The 19955-nt window shown below is 44.7% G+C and overlaps 1 protein-coding gene and 1 pseudogene across 2 annotated transcripts; both read right to left on the bottom strand.

The window, feature by feature from the left end:
* Nucleotides 1-15959: 15959 nt before the first annotated feature.
* On the bottom strand, nt 15960-16924 carry LOC308678876 (olfactory receptor 10A7-like; annotated as a pseudogene). Its single transcript has one exon. The product of its transcript is annotated as an olfactory receptor 10A7-like (transcript).
* Nucleotides 16925-18797: 1873 nt separating this feature from the next.
* LOC308678875 (olfactory receptor 10A7-like) lies at nt 18798-19751 on the bottom strand (the record flags this gene model as incomplete). Its single annotated transcript, XM_081346108.1, has 1 exon — nt 18798-19751. One exon carries the CDS (start codon nt 19749-19751, stop codon nt 18798-18800), a length of 954 nt encoding a protein of 317 aa, XP_081202234.1.
* Nucleotides 19752-19955: the final 204 nt, after the last annotated feature.

Here is a 19955-nt window from a genome sequence, read left to right as displayed (position 1 = left end):
ATTGTAGATTAGAACTAATAGGAATCCAATTACTCTTTTGATCTGTATAAATTGCTTAATAAACTGCTACTGATTCAATAAGGTTCCTAAATATCTGGATTGCTTTTCTTTTACATAATAAAATGTGATGATTTAAGTCATTGCTTTAAAGAGGAGGGAAGGAATAGTTCAAATGGTTCTATAAAAATGGTTGTATAAAAACCAGGAAAATAAGTTATTTGTCTGAACCAAATTTCAAAAATCCCATATTCAATTTTCACTGATTTTTCCCCCTGAATGGTTCCTTTTGGGTTAAAAGACAGGAAAGAATACATCAAGCATGACAGCTTTAGAAATCAAACTTTGATTCCCCAGAGGTGATTCTGATCACAGTGGTTAAAAATGCAGTTAGTATAGCTATTTATTTATTTATTTATTTATTTTAATTCCATTTATATCCCGCCCTTCTCCGAAGACTCAGGGCGGCTTACAAGCTTAGCAGTAGCTATAACTGCATGATCTTGACAATTGCTTCAGTAACTTTTCTTCCACAAAGGTAATTCTCCTAGTGTCCAAGTAAATGGGATTTTTGCTGGACTATCATGCATAGGACACACACACATCACATATGTGCACACACAGATATTTTTGGGATCTGATGGTCATTCTCCCAGTTTAGGAATTATAGCTCTGAGTATTCTTATCACAACTGGGATCATTTTGACCTTACTTTCTACATTCTCTTTAGTTCCTTCTTTAACTTCTAGTAGTTCTCCAGCTTCTCACACTTCTTCGTGATGTTGCTATGTCTTGGCACAGCTACATCTATCACCATCACTGACTTCTAGGTTGACAACTACTATAATACTGTATCTGGTTGATTAGCCTGACTGTCTGGATCTAGAAGCCCACAGAGTCTTAGCTCTGTTATTTTCCATTACCTTCTGTAGAATCTTCCATCTGGACTTGGGAGAGTCTAGTCCATTCAATTCAATGTCATTCAATGTCATTCAATTTATGCTCTTCCTTCCTGCATTTAAGATGCTGCCAATATGTGTTGACCTCTCTGCACAGTTTACACCTTGTATCCTCTGTAATGGGGTAGACTGCTATTTATATGGATCTGGTGCTCAGTGCCTGTTCTTGTGCTGTTATGGTCAATGTCTATCAATGTCTATCAAGTCTATTAATTGATTTATTAAATATAAATAGATATTACATGTACATAATATATATGGCACATCAGTCACTAACACATTGAATTATGAAAGAGGTATATATTGAAAGTCTTTGTTTAGTATCTTCCAAAGTTTTTCAGGCTAATATGACACTTTTATTAAATACCTATTAGAATACTAGCTAAGGCTCAGTCATGCCAATATTAATTGCTCTTACATCAAAGAAAGCACAGATGATCCTGTTAGTGAGCTTTCAAAAATATACTTCCATGTTTATAATTGAAAAACACTTTGGAATCAAGTCTTTATATAGCATCATTTTTACAAAGTATTTATGATAGAAATCCGAATATATTTAGGGAATTAATATTAATGTAGTGGATATCAAATTTTATGATCACCATTATTGAATTTTTGATGGTACCTTGATGCTTTAATTCTAAATTCAAACAGGCTTATACATAATTGTTAATGTATATCTTTAAACAAAGTGGTTTACTTCCTATGTGAAATGGTATGATTATCTTTTAACCTTCCTTTAAAAATATGAACAAAATATCCAGAAGACTAAATGAATTTAACTTACATAAATTTCAGCTATAAATTTCTGAAGATTTCCTTAACCTTTCCACTGAAATCATTAGAATTCCTGGTATTCTATCACAGAGAAATGTATTATATTTTAGCGGACATTTTAGATATAGTTCAGCTTCCAACAGTGAGGGTATTGCTGTAAGATGAGCTGATGTTCCTTTTATCTCCGGTTATATTAATATATAAAAGTTCACTTACCAGCAAAGGAAATCATAATTGAAAGTAAAATGTGTCAGGATATGTAAGGTAAATTTATCAGTGTAGCAAAGTAGCAAAGCCAAATGCCTTTTCAAGCAATGGAAGAATGCAAAAATGGGTTAGGGAAAGAATTAGCTTTGTTCCATTGTATTCCATTGAAATACATCAGGAAGACTGAATTAGGAATTAAAGCTCTTTTCTCTTGTGATTGGAAATGTCAGTTGACTTTGGCCCCTTCCTCTCAGGTGGGCAGACTGATCTCAAAGGCATTTTTTTCTGATTACTTCACACCTACTGGATAGATTCCATATTGGAGTATTTTCTTTTTATAGAATGTGACAACTTAATCCCTTAATGTTTTAAATGTTAAAGTGCTTTCTTTTATTTAACTATTTAATACAAATGCCAAGTTATTAAAGTAATAAATTATAATCACATCACATTATTCTTTTATGAGGTAAGTAATGTTAGATAAAGCAGTGGTCTACAACCCCTGGTCCTCAGACTGTTACCAATCCATGGCTTTTTGGAAACTGGGTGGTACAAGTGGTGGGTGAGTGCAAAAAGCTCCATTCGCATATATGTGGGATTAGATTCAGTGTGCGAAATCATCCTCCTTGCCTAATGTAGGAATCTTCATAAAAATTCAATTTTTTTTATTTGTTTACTGATTTGATTTGAGACAATCAGGCAATTCTTTAATTCAACTCTTATTATAATGTTTCCATGCAGTGCATCTTGTCTTACCCTCTGGTGCTATGGAGAAAATATTCCCTTCTCTACTCTATTTATTTGAAGACAATGGCTTCCCTTAGCATGCTATTCTTTAAGCCAAATATAATAATAATGATGTTATTTATTCGGTTATGTATGATTCTTGTCAGTTCTATAGGCCAGTTCTCTCCACATCTTCTGATCTCGAACTATGAAGGCAATTCGGAAATATACCTCCATTTGGTTATCAATGATATAAACTTGCAGATACAGAACTTTTATTATACACATTAGAAAACGACAACATTACATTATTTTTCGACACAATCACCATTCAAATTGAGGCACTTGTCATAAAGTCTTACAAGGTTTGCAATTCCTTAGTAGTAGTCACTTGGCACTAAATCTGGGCTATTGGGGGGGTTGATCAAAACTATCCCAAAGGAACTGCTTCAAAAGTTCTTGGGTGCGTCTAGCAACATTATCATGAACCAACACCACACTGAAAGTCAGCATGCCCCAACATTTACTACGGATGGCTCATCTGAGTTTTCATAATGTTTCACAGTAGACTTCTGAACTGATAGTTGAAACACACTCCATGAACTTCACTAGCAATACTCCTTTGGCATCTTCACATTTCATGGGATTTTCTATGGCACCACTTCTGGTGTGGTGTTTGTAATGTATTGGGCATTGTCTTGCTTTGGAATATCATGTGGGGTTAATTGCTGGAAGGTTGCTTAAGCAGGGAAGCTAGCTAACGGCTCCCAGCTCCTCAGACAACCCATCTCTAATGCCGCCATTGGCTGCCTCTAGGGCGGCAAAAGGTTGCTTTAAACCAGGGGTGTCAAACTCAATTTCATTGAGGGCCGCATCAGCATTGTGGTTGTCCTCAGAGGGCCGGGTGGGTGTGGCCTGGGTGGGCATGGCTAAAGTGCGTATGGCCTACTGGGTGGGCATAGCCAGCTCTACATTGTTCACATCAAGGGTGCCTATCGGGGCCTGGGCAGGAGTGGGACAGATCTGAGGGTCTCTGGCAGGAGGAGGGTCTCTGGGCCAGGGCCAAGGCACTGGGGGCCTTTCCCTCACTGTTTCCAGGATGGCTTCACGGGCCGCATGAAACCACTTCGCGGGCCGGATCTGGCCCCCCGGGCCTTGTGTTTGACATGTCTGCTTTAAACCTGTTGGCCATGGCCTAGAGGCCAGGTATCTTTAAACTGAGACAGATCTGGCCCCAGTGGCCCGCATTTTGTCCATTCAGGACTTGCCGGAGTTTCCCCTCCATGCAGGACATAGCTTTAAGCTAATTCACAAACCCAGCAAGGATATGGGCCATGCAGATGGCCTGAGCAGACTTCCACTGCCTCAAATTGAGCCAGATCCGGCCCCAGCAGCCCACGTTTTGTCCATTCATGACTTGCCGGAGTTTTCCCTCCACATGGGGAAATAGCCACAGAAATGGCAGCAGACAAGACCCTAAACAGAGTGCTATCTTGGGTCCACACAGGGTGGCTAGAGAAAAGCCCAGGTCCTGAGTTTCAGAGGTACTTCACAAGGAGGCATGACCTCTCAGCTCATAAGGGTTGCATTTTTGGGGGGAACAGGGTCATTGTCGCCACCTCATTAAGGGACTGTCAAGCTAACGTCCACGCCGGAGAACGCAAGCCTGAAGAACAACGACGTGGCACGGTTGACTGCAAGAAAACCTTTACTATGAAGAAATCCATGCAAATACAAAGTCAGCATTGGGAGCTACTCACCCCCAACGCGCCTTTTATCCCGTGCCTGTAACTAGGCAGCAGCCCCACCCATGAGCCCCACCCCTCCCCCGCGCAGACCAGCATCCGCCTGGCCTGCGTAAATACCCCACCCCCCTACTCCGTCGACCCACGCCCAGCTCCTCCCACTGGCGCCGAGATCCCCAGCGTGAAGAAAGGTGTAAGCCCAGCACCCCCCCTCCCCTGCACCCTAAGGTCCCGGGCGTGCTCCACCCCACCACCGCAACACCCTGTGCCACAACCATGGCCCCCTGGCAGCCCCGAAGTCTGGGCACAGCTGTACAGTGCCCCGCGTCGCTGCCGGCTTGCAAGCAGCTGCAGCTTCTGGGGTCATGAAGCAACCACCCACGCCCACGCGCACCTCCAACACAGCTGCCATGCCGCCGTCAGCCCCGCGAAGTCCCGTGAGGCCTGCGCGACCGCCGGCGGCTGTTTCCGGCCGCTGCTCAGCTGCTCGGGCCGTGCGACCGCTGGCGGCTGTTTCAGGCCGCCTCCCAGCTGTTCGTGCCGGCGCGGTTTCTCTGCGGCCGCTCGCGGCTGTCTCTGGCCGACTCTCAGCTGTTGGTGCGGCCGCGGGTCTGGCGTTCGCCCGCCGTACGGCTGGTGAGTGCGGGCATGGCTGGGCCTTCTCCGGTGCTGAGCGGGTGCTGCCGGTTGTGCTCCCCTGGTTCCCTCTGTGGTGTCAAGCCTGTAGGGCTTGACAGTCGGCCCCTCCTACCAGGGATCCTCCTGGAAGGCAAGACACAGAATTTATACATGCGCCAAGGAGAGCGGTAGATTCCCCCTGACCCCCTCCCGAGGGTTTACCGGGGTGCTTTTGGTGAAAAGCCTTAACCAGTCGAGGGGCCTGGACGTTTGGCTCCGCCACCCACGATGCCTCCGTAGCTGGATACCCCTTCCATAACACTAGGTACTGCAGCCGCCCCCTCCGCCCCCTGGAATCCACGATCTCCTGTATTTCGTACTGCCCATCCCCCACAGGCCCCGGACCGACTGACTCCCCTCTGATGGGAATGGGAGCTGGTTTCAACAGGCTCCCATGGAATAAGGGGTGCACCCTGCCAAGGAACGTGGGCAGCCTGAGGCGCACTGTGACCGGGTTGATGATGTGGGTAACCTGGAAGGGGCCTATGTATTTAGGGCCTAATTTCTTGCTGGGTATTTGCAGCCGCAGATATTTCGTGGACAGGTACACCCAATCCCCAACCCCTGGGGTGTAGAACGGCTGGCGCTTCTTGTCCGCTTGGGCCTTCGCAATGCTGGCCTGTTTGTCCAGTGCCTCCTTGGTTGCTGCCCACACCTTCCTGATTTGCAGCATCCACTCCTGGGGTTGGCAGGGGGAGGTCGCTCCCTGGTCGCACTTGGGGATGGGAGGGAAGGCGTAGCCTGACACCACTGTGTATGGTGGGAGGCTAGTACTACTGTGTACAGCGTTGTTGTGGGCAACCTCCGCGAACGCCAGTAGGTCCGCCCAATCCAACTGCTGGTGCGATATGTAGCTTCGTAAATATTGTTCTACTGCGGCGTTGGTCCATTCAGCGGCACCGTTAGTGCAGGGATGGTACCCTGAGCTCAATCCCTGGGACGATCCTATGAACCGGAGGAACTCACGCCAAAACCTGGCGGTGAACTGCACTCCCCGGTCTGAGATAACGTGCCTAGGCGCCCCGTGTAAGTGATACACGTGTGTTATAAACAGCCTGGCTGCCAAGCGCCAGGCCGAAGGCAGGCCTTTCAACGGAACAAAGTGGGCTTGTTTAGAGAAAAGATCGACCACGGTCCAGATGACAGTGTACCCCCGGCTCTCTGGCAGGTCCACGATGAAGTCCATCAATATGTCCTGCCACGGACGGCTGGGGTCCACCACTTCCTGCAAAAGTCCCGCTGGTTTCCCGGGTTGGGGTTTGGCCATAGCACACGTGTGGCAATGCCGGACATAATCCTCGACCTGTCGCCTCATGCCAGGCCACCAGAACTGGCGCCAGGCGAGGTGAAGGGTCTTTAAGAACCTGAGGTGTCCGGCCTGCTTGGCGTCATGACATCTATAAAGGACAGCCTCACGCCGGGCCTGCGGCACATACATCCTGCTTCCGTACCAAGCCAGGTCATCCCGTCGAGTCAGGAGCCGCGGATGCTGCTGTAACCAGCTATCCTCCACAAGAGCCGCCTTCAGACGCTGTACGAGGTCATCAACAACCTTGGCCTGAACAGCCCGTACCACCTCTGGGCCGAGAGGAGGGATAAGGACCTGTACCACCTCCTCCCGCTGGTTGTCATATTGCGGAAGGCATGAGAGGGCGTCTGCCAGGACGTTTTTCCCCCCTGGAACGTATTTCAGGGTAAACCTGAACCGCTTGAAGTACAGGGCCCACTGCACATGTTTAGCGGCCAATTTCTGTGGTGACTGTAGAGCTTCCAAGTTTTTGTGGTCCGTCCACACCTCGAAGGGCTTCTCCGTCCCCTCCAGCAGGTGCCGCCACGTGTCCAACGCCCATCGAACAGCGTAAGCCTCCTTTTCCCAGATAGCCCAGGCACGTTCGGTGGTCAATAGCTTCTTTGACGTATAGGCACAAGGTTGCAACGCTCCTTTGCTGTTGCGTTGTAAAAGGACAGCCCCAACCGCCACGTCACTAGCGTCCTCTTGCACGACGTACGGCGCCGAAGGGTAGGGATGTAAAAGTACGGGTTCTCGGGTGAACAGGTCTTTCAGAGTCTCAAACGCCCGCTGACAATCTGTGGTCCACGCTACACGCAATCCCGGTCGTGGTTTCACTGCCAATTTCTTGGTTTTAAGTAGGTCTGTCAGCGGAAGAGCAACTGTAGCGAACGACGGTATAAACTGTCGCTAAAAGTTGGCAAACCCCAGGAAGCTCTGTAAATGTTGTCTGGTTCCCGGGGCTTGCCATTGCTGTATGGCCTCCACCTTCTTTGGGTCCATCGCGATCCCAGCCGCCGAGACCCGATAGCCCAGGTAATCTAGGCAAGAAGTGTGGAACTCGCATTTCGACAGTTTCACGTAAAGCCGTGCGTCAAGAAGTTTCCATAGAACCTGCCGTACGAGGGTAACGTGTTGGTCCATCGTCTCCATGTAGATCAAGATATCATCAAGGTACACGAGCACCCCAAAGTACAGGTGTTCATGCAGAACCTGGTTTATCAATTGCATGAACACGGCGGGGGCCCCCTGGAGTCCGAACGGCATCACATGAAACTGTTAGCTGCCAAGAGGGCAGTTGAACGCCATGTTCCACTCATCTCCCCTCTTGATACGCACCCGATAGTAAGCTTCACGTAAATCCAAACGGGTGAACACCTTCCCTTTGGCCAGGTGGGACAACATGTCCTTCATCAAGGGCAGTGGGTACAAATGCTCAACACACACTGCGTTGACCCCCCGATAGTCCACACAAAGACGCAGTCCCCCGTCCTTCTTCTCCCTGAAGAGAACAGGTGCTGCCATCCGCGAACGAGCGGGTTGTATGAACCCCCGTGCAAGGTTTTTGTCTATGTAGCGCCGGAGTTCCAACATCTCCCACGGTGCCATAGCATACATCTGGGGCTTGGGAAGCTTGACCCCCGGCTCCAACTTGATCGCGCAGTCCGTAGCCCGATGAGGGGGCAGGAGGTCACATTCCTGCTCACTGAAGACTTTGAGGAATTTGGCGTATTCTGGCGGCACTTGTACCTCTACACCGGCTCTGCAGCTCTCTTCTGCCCTCCCTGGCGGGCCGGGCATCCCCGGGTGTTCATGATCAGGGGGCTGGGGCCCGATCCCAAGGCGCAGGTGCTGACAACCCCCCTCCCACCAGATGGTCGGCCCCAACCTGTCCAACCATGCAAGTCCCAGGATCACCTCCTCCGTCATGGAGGGCGCCATGATGAACCGCAACCATTCCCAGTGCTCCCCCATGTCCAGCCGCGTGAGTTCTGTGACGTGTGTGATGGGCACCCCCCCCCCAGAAGAGACCCATCCACCTGCTGGAAGCGTATCAGGTGCTTCAGCCGCACCACCCCAACACCCAGTTTGGCCACCACCTTCCGGCTAATGAGACACCTTGTGCTACCAGAGTCGATCAAAGCCCTGAACCCCAACGCCTCTCCCATTGTAGGGTTTGTCAATGTAACCGGGACTGTGAATGGGCTAACTGGAACACTTACCATGGGGTCCTCCTCTGGTCTGTCCCCACGCTCGTAGACCTCCACGTCCACATCGATTGCACTGTCACCCTCCGTCTGGACGCTTCCCCCTGGTGTTGCATCCACAGCCTGACGAGAGGCCTGAGAACGCTCTGCAAAGCGCCCGGGGGTTGCGCCCCTTGCTGGGGTTGCTGCTGCAACCACCCGGGACACGGGTATAGGGCAGGCGGCCACGCGGTGCCCTGGCTGATCGCACTGGAAGCAACGGGGAGTGGACCAGGGTGGTTGGACGGTGGGCCCCGGCGACTGTGGCGACGGCTTCTGTACCTGGCCCTGCGATCTCGGCGGGGCCTGTCGGGGGTCCCCCGTGGCCTGCACGCGGCATTGGCAAACCTGCAAGCCAACGTCCAGCTCGATCGCAACCCGCAGCCACTCTTGGAGCCTGGGAGGAATCCCGCGAACGATGCAGGCCCTTAGGAGATATTCGTCCAACCCGGCCCGGAAATGGTGGATTAGCATCCTCTCTGGCCATGAACTGAGCCTGCCGGCCACTCCTCTAAAGTCCTGCACATACGCCGTAGCTGGACGGCCGTTCTGCCGCAGGCCTATTATCTCAGCCTCGGCCCGTTGTGTGCGCGTCCCGTCCTCCAACCGTATGCGCAAAGCCTCAAGGAAAAGGCCGACGTCACCCAGCTCTCGGGCACGGTTGCCATAGAGGTTCACCACCCATGCTGCTGCCTCCCCTTGTAACACCGTGGTGACGGCCATCACCATCGCCCACTGGGACGCGTACATAGGGCCGTACCTGTCCAGATGATGGATGGCTTGTCCGAGGAAAAGGGCCAGACGATCAGGGTTGCCGTCGAAGGTCACGGGCAGCGGCGGTGGTCCCCAGGCTGCAAGCCCTCCCCATGGCCCTGCCGGGCCTCCTGGTCCCTGTGCAATTCCTGGTTGCGGCCACCCCAGTGCCCCTGCCGGCACAGCACCTCCCGGCCGTGTGCCACTGGGCCCTGTGAGCCCCAGGCCAGGAGCAGCCGCCGGCCCCGTCGGTGGAGGACCAGGGACCTGCGGGGTACCAGGGCCCTGTGGAGCCTGGAAGTGGGGGCTCGCTAAACAGAATCGGGTCTGGCTCCTGCGCTCCGGGTCGGTCCTGGTTTGAGTCCATCTACCAGTCTCCAGGTCGGTGTTGGTGGGGGACCATGGCCGAGGCTCTCTGAAATGGTCTCTCAGGACATCCATGGTGTAGCTGCCAGGTGCCGTGGTGTACCTCCACTCCTCTCCTCCCTCTTCGGTGGCACGGCGCTCCCTCCATTCCCACAGAGACCCCCTCTGCCTTGATGGTTGGTCCCGTCCAGCCACCACCTGGCTCAAAACTGGGCTGAGCCACCATTCCCCAGGCTTCTCCTGGACAGCTGTCTCCGGGGCCTCGGTGCCCTTTGGTGCTGGACACGGGTCCCGGACCTTGTGCCGGACCACCGGTGGAGCCTCTCCCAATTCTCCCACCTCAAGGGGCACAGCAACCCCAGCTGGCTCTTTCCCCCCTGCCACAGGCACACCACCTTGAGTCCCCTCAGCCATGTTGGCATTCTGGAGTCAGGAGCACAGCAACGAGGGGCGCTGTGATGAGGGAATGCTGACTTACTGTCAAGCTAACGTCCACGCCGGAGAACGCAAGCCTGAAGAACAACGACGTGGCACGGTTGACTGCAAGAAAACCTTTACTATGAAGAAATCCATGCAAATACAAAGTCAGCATTGGGAGCTACTCACCCCCAACGCGCCTTTTATCCCGTGCCTGTAACTAGGCAGCAGCCCCACCCATGAGCCCCACCCCTCCCCTGCGCAGACCAGCATCCGCCTGGCCTGCGTAAATACCCCACCCCCCTACTTCGTCGACCCACGCCCAGCTCCTCCCACTGGCGCCGAGATCCCCAGCGTGAAGAAAGGTGTAAGCCCATCACCCCCCTCCCCCGCACCCTAAGGTCCCGGGTGTGCTCCCCCCACCACCGCAACACCCTGTGCCACAACCATGGCCCCCTGGCAGCCCCGAAGTCTGGGCACAGCTGTACAGCGCCCCGCGTTGCTGCCGGCTTGCAAGCAGCTGCAGCTTCCGGGGTCGCGAAGCAACCACCCACGCCCACGCGCACCTCCAACACAGCTGCCATGCCGCCGTCAGCCCCGCGAAGTCCCGTGAGGCCTGCGCGACCGCCGGCGGCTGTTTCCGGCCGCTGCTCAGCTGCTCGGGCTGTGCGACTGCCGGCGGCTGTTTCAGGCCGCCTCCCAGCTGTTCGTGCCGGCGCGGGTTCTCTGCGGCCGCTCGCGGCTGTCTCTGGCCGCCTCTCAGCTGTTGGTGTGGCCACGGGTCCGGCGTTCGCCCGCCGTGCGGCTGGTGAGTGCGGGCGCGGCTGGGCCTTCTCCAGTGCTGAGCGGGTGCTGCCGGTTGTGCTCCCCTGGTTCCCTCTGTGGTGTCGAGCCCATAGGGCTTGACAGGGACAGGGTATTGCAATCACTTCATGAAGGCCATCCTGGTATTGTATGCATGAAAGCTTTGGCACAAAGCTATTTATGTTGGCCAGGATTAGATAGCCATTGAAGCTCAAGTACATGGGTATTACACATGCCAGCAATCTAGGCCTGAAATGCTGCATGCTTCCGTCCACAGGTGGGAGGAGACATACATCCCCTGGTCGAGGATTCATGTAGACTTCACTGTGCCCTTTCAGGGACAGCTTTTTCTTATAGTGGTCGACAGCCACTCTAAATGGCAAGAAGTTATACCAATCTCAAATATGTCTACTGCTAGGACCATCCAGGTGCTTAGGAAACTCTTTGCAATGCATGGGCTACTGGATGTCGTAGTGTCTGATAATGGGGCCCAATTTACTGTGGCAGAATTTCAGGCTTTCCTGTGGGCAAACCTCATTAGGCATGTGACATCGGCTCCATTTCACCCATCTAATAATGGTCAAGACAAACAAATGGTGCGCACCACAAAAGAATCATTGAAACGTATAGTGACCGGGGACCAGCACCACAGACTGGCCAACTTTTTGCTCTGCCAACATTCCACGCCATGCACAGCAATGGGTAAAAGCCCAACAGAGCTGTGCTGGGGGAGGCGACTAATCACGAAACTGGACAGGTTGCACCCAGACTGGGTGGCAGCTGAGGCCACTCACCCAAAACCCCTGAGGGGGCTGCAAGTGGGCGACAGGGAACTTGTGGGTGCCAGGGAAAATCAGCAAACCATTGGGCCCTCTCTCATTGAAGTGGGCCTAGAGGGCAGCCGAGTCATTCGTTGCCATATCGATCAGCTTAGAAAGCATTTTCCAGAAGGGCCACAAAGTGAGGACTTCATTCCAGGTCCCATCCACAGACCGCAAACTGGCAGCCAGGCCAATCAATCCATATGCTCTGAGGTCCCAAGCAGTCAGAGCAATGGGGAGGTGGTCATAGGGGGGCAAAGCCCAAGAGTGCAACATGGGGCCCCTGATGGAGAAAGTCAACCAGAACATTACAGCCACTTTGCTAACCCTGCGGAAGGATTTGACTCTGGGGTGGGCCGACCTGGAACAGCCAGCCAGAAAATTCTGAGTCAGCCAGACTCGTTTGAACTTATGGACCCAGTTCTACCAGCCTGGCAGGCAAGCTGGTAGGCCAGGGAGTGCCTGTTTCTCCCAGGCGTTCCATGAGGGTTCCTGCGTATTTACAAGATTTTGTTCCAAAATCACAAAGCTATAATGTTGTATGTGTCATTGATTTGCTGCTAGCCAGGAGAGCCTCTGTATTAGCATGTACGGAAAATGTGTACATTTCCATACTACTTTTGTATTGCTGTAAAACTTGTAATTGCTGTAATCATTCCCTTTGTTGTTATAATGTAAGCCACCCTGAGTCTTCGGAGAAGGGCGGGATATAAATGGAATTAAAATAAAATAAAAAATAAATAATGTGTGTACATTTTAGGGGGGAGGGGTGTAATATATTGGGCTTTGTCTTGCTTTGGAATATCACATGGGGTTAATTGCTGGAAGGTTGCTTAAGCAGGGAAGCTGGTTAACAGCTCCCAGCTCCTCAGACAACCCATCTCCATCGCCGCTATTGGCTGCCTCTAGTGCGGCAATAGGTTGCTTTAAACCTATTGGCCGCTGCCTAGAGGCCAGGGTATAAATTGCTGCATTCGCAGCCCTGTTCCTCAGTTCAGTTCCTGCAACCAATAAACAATGTTCTTTGCTGAACTCACTCGCCTTGTCTCATCAATCAAGCAATGAACACAGTATCTAATAGTGTTGGTTCACAATAAAACTCACCCACACACCACTAGACACACCCAAGAACTTTTGAAGCAAATCCATTGGGATTTTTTGATCACCCCCACATAGCCCAGATTGCGAAGCAACCTACTACTAAAGGAATTTCAAATTTTGTAAGATGTTATGACAAGTGCCTTAATTTTAATGGCAATTATGTTAAAAAATAATGTAATGTTGTAGTTTTCTAATGTGCATAATAAAAGCTCTGTATCTGTGAGTGTCTGTCATTGATAACCAAATGGATATTTATTTCCAAATTGTCCTCGTATTTCTTTCAGTAATTCTGTATTCTGGCTGATGTCTTGATCCTGTAACCATTTTTTAATGGGAATCAGGCTCTAAGCCCCTTCTCTGTATTTTTTCAAGTTCCTTATAATCTTTCAATGTTTCAAGGGTGATCGGAGCAGTGCAGCATAGAGGAGTAGAGTCACTTCCTCTGATCTGGACACTATAAAAGATTTCAACATTTGAGAATAACTTGAAATAATTGATTTTTTTTCCTGTCAAGCATAATTATTTGGTTTGTATATTGGCTTGTTAATTTTAAATTTTCAAATTCCTAGCTCTTGTTGAATCATATAACCTGCTCAACAACTACTGCAAATCACTTGGTTTTCAGGCAAAAGCACAGCATTGTCTGCATTTTAAAAAGTACATTCCTACCCCAAAAAAACCCTATGAACACTCTATAAACATTTTTTTAGCTCTATGATATAGCACATTTATTAAGTTTATAAATAAAGTCCAATATAATAGTTTCTCATTTTTAGGATCCAATCCTATTTACAGTATATGACCATATCCTCTTTTTTATTTTGCAAGAAATATTATCTTGTATGCATTTTTTCTCATCCATATTTTTTCATTTAATCATTTCCCCAATTATTTTTATACATTTTAATAAGATAAGACCATACATTTTTGTGACACTATTTCAGTATTTTCTTTCTTTGTGTCTATTCTCTATGCATTGTGAAGGGAAGTAAATCTATAGTCTAGCACTTTTTAAAAAAAAAGAGGATAAGATATTCTGAACAATGTTCTGAGCATCAGAATTCAAAAGGATCATTTTTATTTGTTCAGTGTTTCTAATGATCCAGCTTTCATAAGCATCTTTTTCAATTGCAAATCATGGCATTGAAAATATGCATCTTTGTTATTAATTTGATTTGTCTGTATTTTAATATTCCTTCTGGACCTTTCACAGGGCTTTCCTCAAACTATGTGTTTTCCCTCAACCCTTATATGAGAAGGAAAATCTATTGGAATAAATTGTGTGTCCTACAGCCAAACTGGATAGGAGACTGCTCTTACACAATTTAATATGAAGTAGTTTCAGGCAAAAGATTGAAGGATTTCTAGTGATTAGTCCATGTTTCACCCAGCATCATCTACCAGCAAGAAAACCAGACCCTGGTTGTTCTTGTTGTTTTGAATATGTAATGAAGTAAGTATTGAAACATCACATTTCAGCTTTAATTACTTATTATTCAGTTCAGATCTTAATGATAGATCATTAAGACTTAGGACAAAGGAACTGGGATACATTATCTCAATGTTTCTTAAAAAAATAATTATATAATCATTGTTTTGTTTTCTTATGCATTTTAAAATAAAAAATATAAATCTTGATATAAACAATGAATAAATAAATAAAAAATTCCAATGGACATATCTAGAAAGATCTTTTTAAACATGTTTTCCTCCTGTGTGCTTGTTCTCTCTCTCTCTCTCTCTCTCTCTCTCTCTCTCTCTCTCTCTCTCTCTCTCTCTCTCTCTCTCTCTCTCTCTCTCTGTGTATGTGTGTGTGTGTGTGTGTGTGTGTGTGTGTGTGAGAGAGAGAGAGAGAGAGATGGTGGTGTGTGTGTGTGTGGGGGGGAGATTTCCTTAACAAGAAAAGTTCTTCCTGAAGAGGTCACAGAGAGCTATATTGTTATAGGATCATGAAAGGAATTTTACAGTAAGATTCCCCACTAACATTACGTATGTGTGTGTATATATATATACGTATATGTATGTTCACATTCCAATGAACAGTAAACATATTCTGATATAATATCATCCATATTGATAGGCAATTCTATTGATTTTGTACACAAATGAGTTATTGTCCATATATTTATCTTTCCAACACAGAAGAATAAGCATTTTACTTCTAAAAATTTCACAATCATCTTCTTTGCCAAATCCATGAAGATATGTAATAACTTCTTTCCCAAATAAAATTATATGAGTTTAAATGAAGTATTCATCTCATATATAGGATATATTTAAATACTGTCTCATAATAGTCTAATGATTTATTCAAGTGTTTTGTATACAGTAGCATTCAATACATCCAAAAAATATTCTGTTGACCAAAACATAATCTAAGCCCAACTGATCATTTTTATCTTGATAGTAGCACTTCTCATTATGTAGGGAAAATAGAAATATATATTTTTATTCCACTGAAGAATTAAAGTTTGCATATCAAATTTATTGATAATCTACAAAACTGAAAAAGTATTGGTGTTTTTGTATCAATAGATTTAGTAATTATTTGAAGCACTTAGATGTTTCTAATTAGGTTTCTCTGAAGCTGAAAATCAAACTGGGTTGTCATTAGATACTGTAAGTGCTATCACAGACATGGTAGCAGTTAATATCTATATTTTATAATTATATACTTTATACTTTAAAATGGAAAAGTCTTAAAAATTCAGTATTTCAGTCTATCAATTAATCCAAGCTATAATTGTCATCTTCCATCCAAATATGTCACACAATAAGGTTTTTAAAATAATTTTAACAGAGTATTGAATTAGTGTGAGAGGAAAAAAACCCCCAATCAAACTGCTTTTAGCAGGTAGAATTATTATATTATATTTTGATTATAATAATCAAAGTCTAATATAAGATTATTCTTGATGAGTCCAGGAATTGGAACTATCCACTTTTATAATGAAGAAATTTATCACAGAAATTTTCCAAGGAACATTCCTCCTCCCTTAATTGGTTTTAATTGAGCTGCATTCCTAGCCTTCATTTTTAGAGATAGGTCCCATCAAGTATAAGATTGTTCATTACTCTTTTAAATGAAGATTAAAATATGTTATCTTCCAAAATCTACACAATAGCTTCTTCAGGGCTTCTTTGACATCCTTATTTCTCAAGGTGTATATTAGAGGGTTGAATAATGAGGGAAGGACTGTGTATAACAGAGAAAAGAATTTACTAGGATTTTTCTTTCCTCCAGTTTCTGGCATCAAGTATACAACTGCTATTGCTCCATAAAAAAATGAGACAACAATCAGATGAGAGGAACAGGTGTAAAAAGCTTTTTGTCTCCCAGCCCTAGATGGAATTCTCAAAATGGTTCTCAGTATAAATATGTAAGACATAAAGGTCAATGTAAATGGAGGAAAAGTGAATGAGTAAGCCAAGACTGCAACAGCATGTTTAATAAAAGTGGTATCGCTGCAAGAAAGCTTTATTAATGGCAAGGTTTCACAAAAGAAATGGTCAATTTCATTGGGGCCACAGAACCAAAGCTGTAACATGAAGATCAAATATACCGATGTAAATACCATGCCATTGATCCAAGACACAGAAGCTAGCTGGATGCAGCGTGTAATTGTCATTGCAGTAGCATAATGAAGAGGTTTACATATAGCTAAAAATCGATCATAAGACATCACAGAGAGGAGATAGCATTCTGTACTACATAGGAAAGCAAAGAAATAGAGCTGTGTAATACGGTACATCCTTTGAAAGAAATGGATTTTTGCCCTGTTAAAAAACTATCCAGCATCTTAGGCAAGATTGTAGAGCTGTACATCATTTCCAAACAGGACAAATTTCCTAGGAAGAAATACATGGGTGTATGCAAATGCTGATCCACCAGAATTAAAAGAACAGTGAGGAAATTGGCCAGTATGGTAAAAATGTATATAATTAAAAAGGATTGGAAAAGGAACACCTGCATATCATGAAGCTGCCCAAATCCCAGAAGGATGACATGAGAGATGACAGTCTGATTGCCCAGCATTGTGTTTCACATTTGGTCCAGGAAAATCTATTTACACACTTGTAAAAATTGTGGAATTTGAAATTGAGAAATATCCATCATAATTTCACTCTACAAGCAGTTAAGAAGCTAAGTTCACAGTGTCACCAAAAATGTCTCTTTCCATTGATAGCTACAAGCAAACAAACAATTAATTAATTAATTAATTAATTAATTAAATAAATAATCCTGTTTACAAATTACATAAGACTTCTTAATATTATATTGCTATAAGACACTTGATTATAAGAAAATTGTGGATTAATTAAAATGATATCAGATACTTTTTGGAACTGCATAAAATAGTTCATAAAATGCTACTGAAATTTCATCTCCTTGTTCATATTCTGAAAAATTATTGGTTGACTATCTTAGAGACAGATGAAAGATGTTTCACATAAATTAACTAATTTTCCAGTCCTCCTAATATCTTGAAGAGTAGATTTATTATAGCATGCATGTAGCTGAAAATTGAAATTGTGCAGAAAATTGGAGAGTTGCATACCTCAGTTATAAATAGAGGGGGAAAAACCAACTCCATGTGCTTTCACTCTGATATATCTCTCCATGCATATATATCTTTCTTCACCAATCTGGAAAATACTTAGCAAACCTATTTCTCTCCCATTCTGTTCTTTTCACATCTCTTGTCTTCTTTAAGTCTCCCTTTGGTGATTATTTAAACTTCAGGAAAATAACTACAACCTCAAAGGGACTTTGACAAATTGTGAAATGCATGTTTACAATTAGATTTGAATTGTTGTATGAAGTAATATAAATAGATTTAGAGTTAATCTAAATTTAGATTGAAAAGTATATGAATATACCATGATTCAATGGAATCTCTGAAGAAGAGAACATTGGGGATAAATTCATTTGTTTGTCTAATAATATGTATTATTTGAAATTAGATATCTTGGCAAATCTCCTAAATAAAAATAAAAAAGTTGGTTCATTTTATTTGGATTGTCTAGGAATTCCAATTCCCTTAAAAACACTTAGATTAGAATATAAGGATCATCACTTAACGGAAATCAACTGAGCCAAGAGACTATAGGAAAGCAAATCAATAGGCTTTATTACAGTTCAAAATGCTTCAATCACAAATTGTATGTACTAAAACCACTAGTTTTAGTGGAAAACTGAAAACATTCAAAATAGCTGGTATTTGTACATAGGAACAGTGTCATTGATGCAGGTTTAAGTCTGTAAAAACAATAATCTCAAGAATCACTCTACTGTCACATAACATTTTGAGTTTCTTCCATTTATGTTCAATATATTGTGAACTCTACAAGTGGAATATTTCCAAACAGGATCCAAGATACAGCTAGTAGTTTCATTGGTTTTCCATTCCCTGCAGCTAACTACTCTATGTCATTTAAAATTATTTCACAAGATTAATCCATTGGATCTAAAGTAGCTTCCAGTTTCTTTTCAAAGCTAATCTCTCACTTGTTCCTATTTCTGGCAGAAAAATAAAATTATGGAAATAAGCCTTTAAATTCTGCCTTCTCACTTGCCAACTTCCTTAATGAAGGAAGTATATATATATATAACCAAATTGAAGATAACTTTAATGATATTTAAAGTGGACACAGATTAGAATCAGATTAGAAAGAACAGTGTTTCCTTAAAATTTATTTTGTCTTATTTTTGTTGCTTTTAATTTTTGTAATTTTTGTAAAGTATCTTTAACTCTGTAAGTCGGCACTATTTGTATGACAATAAGCGCTATTCAATTTAGTGGAATTTACTATCAATTAAGCATATACGGTATTATTGCATAAATTGTTCTGTTGAATGGGACTTTTATACTTGACCATGTGGAGGTTTAATGTGTTTTATCCTCAAGTCAAAATATATCTTTCCAAAATTGGTGTAATAGCTTATTCAGGGATTCTTTGACATCTCTATTTCTTAGACTATATATCAGAGGGTTGAAAAAAGGTGGAAGGACAGTATACAAAACTGAAAATATTTTACTGGGGTTTTTCATGCCTTTGCTTTCTGGCATCAGATATGTGATGAATAGTGTCCCATAAAAAAGAGAGACAACAATCAAGTGAGAAGAACAGGTGGAAAAGGCCTTTTGCCTTCCAGTACTGGATGGGATTCTCGAAATGGTATTAATGATACATGCGTAGGATATTACAGTCAAAATAAAAGGGAGAAAAGTTAATATAAAAGCCATAAATACACTGACATATTTCACAAGGGTTGTGTCACTGCATGAGAGTCTTATTAATGGCAGTGATTCACAAAAGAAGTGATCTATTTCATTAGGACAACAAAACCAAAGTGTTGACATCAAGCCTGAGTATATAGAAGTTAATACCATGCTACTGATCCAAGACCCAGCTGTTAACTGGATGCAAAGCCTACCCTTCATTGAAGTAGCATAATGTAAAGGTCTACATATGGCTAGGAAGCGATCATAAGACATTACAGAGAGGAGACAACATTCTGTGCTAGCTAAGAAACCAAAGAAATACAGTTGTGTCATGCATCCTTTGAGAGAGATGGATTTGTCCCCTGTCAAGAGACTGGCCAACATTTTGGGGAGGATAGTAGAACTATATATCATTTCCAAACAGGACAAATTCCCAATAAAGAAATACATGGGTGTGTGTAGATGCAGATCAGTCAATATCAGAAAAATGGTGAGAAAATTTGCCATCATAGTCAAAATGTAGACAACCAAGAATACAAAGAATAAGATGATCTGAAGACCATGTAATTCTCCAAAACCCAAAAGGAGGAAATCAGTGATGGTGACAGTTCTGTTTTCTTGGTCTGCCTTTCTCATAATATATCAATAGTGATGGTATCAGCTGTTCTGAAAAACAGATTCCACTTAAGACATGTGTTTATAATAAAAACATAATATATATTTATGGTTTTACCACTGTTTTATTCTAGCAACAACTATGGAACTTAGTTTTCAGTACTACATTTAAAAATAAGTTGGTTAAATTTTTAATTATAGCAAACAAACAAGATTCATTATAGA

This window comes from Vipera berus (genome assembly GCF_964194415.1).
Source record: "Vipera berus genome assembly, chromosome: Z".
NCBI classification, from domain to species: Eukaryota; Metazoa; Chordata; class Lepidosauria; order Squamata; family Viperidae; genus Vipera; species Vipera berus.
The sequence above is the reverse complement of the archived record's forward strand: the minus strand, read 5'-3'. Positions and strand labels throughout refer to the sequence as shown.